Below are 1,780 nucleotides of genomic sequence, written 5' to 3'. Positions count from 1 at the left end.
TCCAGGGTCACAAATATGATGGAGTAGTTTTATAGGGTTAAAGCTGTGTAAATGAGCTGCTGTTCTTGTAATCTGTGGATCTGCGTGTCTGTTTCAGATGACGGGATCAGTCCGGACCGGATCGCTCAAGTCATGGGTCAACCGGACCGGTGTCAGCACGCGGTTCACCTCATCAATGATCTGGTCCAAACGGCACAGGTGCGTCTGGAGCGTCGTCCTACACTGATGCAGAGTCCATTAGAATGCAGTTACACGAGCCTCAAATTCAAGATATGAGCGCAAAAAATCTGATATTATCACACCAGCTAGAGTGCTGCTTTCCCCCAATATCTGCACCATTACTAATGTGATTTTGATTTAATGGTTCAATAAGCAAGAAGTTAATATTGTGTTACATTTTAGACCCAGTATTTGTTTGTTTTGATCAGTTTCACACATGAAATAGTTCCATTCAAAGCCACAGCAGAACTCCTGAGCGTCTGTGATCAACACACAGCGGTGATTCGTTTCTGAATGAATCCACCTTTTGAACAAATCGAGTGAGTCAGTGATTCAATGACTCATTCGTAAAGACAGTCACTCGCTTTGTTTCTGAATGAATCGGCCGTTTGAATGAATCGAGTGAGTCGGTTATTGTGACTCATTCAAAAAGACAGTCAGTCGCTTTGTTTCTGAACGAATCGGCCGTTTGAATGAATCGAGTGAGTCGGTGATTGTGAGTCATTATTAAAAAGAGCCACTCGCTTTGTTTCTGAATGAATTGTCCGTTTGAATGAATCGAGTGAGTCGGTGATTCAGTGACTCATTATTAAAAACAGTCACTCGCTTTGTTTCTGAATGAATTGTCCGTTTGAATGAATCAGGTGACTCAGTGACTCATTCAAAAAGACAGTCAGTCGCTTTGTTTCTGAATGAATCGACCGTTTGAATGAATCGAGTGAGTCGGTGATTCAGTGACTCATTATTAAAAACAGTCACTCGCTTTGTTTCTGAATGAATCGGCCGTTTGAATGAATCGAGTGAGTCAGTGATTCAGTGACTCATGCATAAAGACAGTCACTCACTTTGTTTCTGAACGAATCGGCCGTTTGAATGAATCGAGTGAGTCGGGGATTCAGTGACTCACTCATAAAGAGACACTCGCTGTGTTTCTGTATGAATCCGCCGTTTGAATGAATCGAGTGAGTGAATGATTCAATGTTCATACTATCCATCCTAAAAAGTATGTGAGATCAGAATAAGTGTGTCCCAAAGCATAGTATGTTGAAAAGAGCGAATCGGTTGAGTGATTGATTCAATGACTCACTTATTAAAACAGTGACTCGATGCCACCTACTGGCGCTTTTAGTCTCATATTTAGCGTATCATTTATTTTCATATCTCAGTATTCATTAATACCCATTTATTATCATTATTTATGCAAAGTTGAATCATATTTCTTTCTAAAGCTACTTTTTTTGTAATGTCTATTCGATGCTTTTCTTATCTTTTGTAGTCTAATTTGTCAGTCTGAATTGATGTGCAATTCACATTATGTAATGAATAAGGTTATATATTTTAATTGTGTGTTCAGGAGCGTGATGGGTTCGGAGGCCCGGTTGGACCCAGAGGTCGCGGCAGAGGTCGCGGGGATTGGAGCATGGGATCTCCCGGAGGCCTGCAGGAAGTGACCTACACAATACCAGCTGATAAGTGCGGCCTCGTGATCGGGAAAGGTTAGGACTTCCTCTGCATTCAGCTTTTATTAAAGCAACTCTATAAGGAACGTCGCAAACAGTTG

At 41.3% G+C, this 1,780-nt stretch overlaps 1 protein-coding gene across 1 annotated transcript in view; it reads left to right on the top strand.

Annotated features, from left to right (window-relative positions):
• The window catches only part of LOC107575797 (far upstream element-binding protein 3), a 24,439-nt gene that overhangs the window by 13,552 nt on the left and 9,107 nt on the right, over positions 1-1,780 (top strand). The window contains exons 10-11 of the mRNA XM_016262127.1: positions 98-198; positions 1,574-1,715. Coding sequence (XP_016117613.1) covers positions 98-198; positions 1,574-1,715 — 243 coding nt within the window. The remainder of the gene's footprint in view (positions 1-97; positions 199-1,573; positions 1,716-1,780) is intronic.

This window comes from Sinocyclocheilus grahami, unplaced genomic scaffold (assembly GCF_001515645.1).
Source record: "Sinocyclocheilus grahami isolate Dianchi unplaced genomic scaffold, SAMN03320097.WGS_v1.1 scaffold2900.1, whole genome shotgun sequence".
NCBI classification, from domain to species: domain Eukaryota; kingdom Metazoa; phylum Chordata; class Actinopteri; order Cypriniformes; family Cyprinidae; genus Sinocyclocheilus; species Sinocyclocheilus grahami.
Note: the sequence above shows the minus strand (reverse complement) of the source record. Positions and strands in the feature narration are given on the sequence as shown.